General features: G+C 37.8%; 1 protein-coding gene across 2 annotated transcripts in view; it reads left to right on the top strand.

Annotated features, from left to right (window-relative positions):
• The window catches only part of LOC116693370 (NACHT, LRR and PYD domains-containing protein 12), a 16,082-nt gene that overhangs the window by 11,802 nt on the left and 3,339 nt on the right, over nt 1-941 (top strand). Inside the window, exons 11-12 of one of the 2 annotated variants that reach the window (XM_032522292.1) lie at nt 1-118; nt 885-941. The exon at nt 1-118 is cut by the window's left edge and continues 56 nt beyond it; the exon at nt 885-941 is cut by the window's right edge and continues 117 nt beyond it. In XM_032522292.1, coding sequence (XP_032378183.1) covers nt 1-118; nt 885-941 — 175 coding nt within the window. The remainder of the gene's footprint in view (nt 119-884) is intronic. The other variant, XM_032522293.1, reaches the window with a different exon arrangement.

Here is a 941-nt window from a genome sequence, read left to right on the forward strand (position 1 = left end):
GCTCCCAGTCCTCTAGTCTGAGAGAGTTGGATCTGGGTAACAACTTCCTGCAGGATTCAGGAGTGAAGCTGCTGTCTGCTGGACTGGAGAATAAACTATGTACACTTGAAACTCTCAGGTCAGAATTAAGCTGATTGTAAAGTTTCACAGTGGGTTTGAAGAGTTTCATAAAATTGGACATTAAAAATCTTAACATTTTAAACAATGTCTTTTCAAATCAGATTTACTTTTAAGACCAGTGGTGTCTGATTTTGACATTTCTGTTAAGGCTGACTGACCAACACAAACACGATTAGACAAACACAAAGAATCTACTCATAAGGGGCGGGAATCACCAGAGTTCCTACGAAATATCTTAAACTTAAAATCATGTAAACTCCACTGCACCATTAAGTGGAATCAAACAGCAATTTATACTGTTATTCTAGTACCAAGAGGTTCAATTATCATGTATCACCCTACTATGCTGTTTAGATTTTTTTCTTTCATTTATTAATTTGCACTGGGACTGATGATAAACAACTTTATTTTATGCAGGTACTCAGTGAAATGAGAAATAAAGTGAGTTGAATTGAATATACTACTTTTATAATTTGTATTTCTTCAGTCCTTTTTCTCCATTGCTGTTTGCCAGTGAACTTTTTATCTTGATAACTCATGGCTGGCGCCATCACATTTACATGCTGCCCCCAACAACCAGGGTTGTGTAGGAACACTGGAGTTTTTTTCAGCACACACAGAAAACAGACAGCTACAGTAGGTGGCCGTGGGGAGAGATTCACTGAATTTGGCAAAAAAGTGTATTGGATTAGGATCACTTACTGCACCTTTAATAACATGAAATATCAAGAGCATTGTTGTCAAATGTGTACATGTCTTTTCAGGCTGACTGGCTGTAACCTGTCAGAGAGAAGCTGTGAAACTCTGTCCTCAGTTCTCAG

The sequence above is a fragment of the Etheostoma spectabile genome, chromosome 8, assembly GCF_008692095.1.
Source record: "Etheostoma spectabile isolate EspeVRDwgs_2016 chromosome 8, UIUC_Espe_1.0, whole genome shotgun sequence".
NCBI lineage: Eukaryota > Metazoa > Chordata > Actinopteri > Perciformes > Percidae > Etheostoma > Etheostoma spectabile.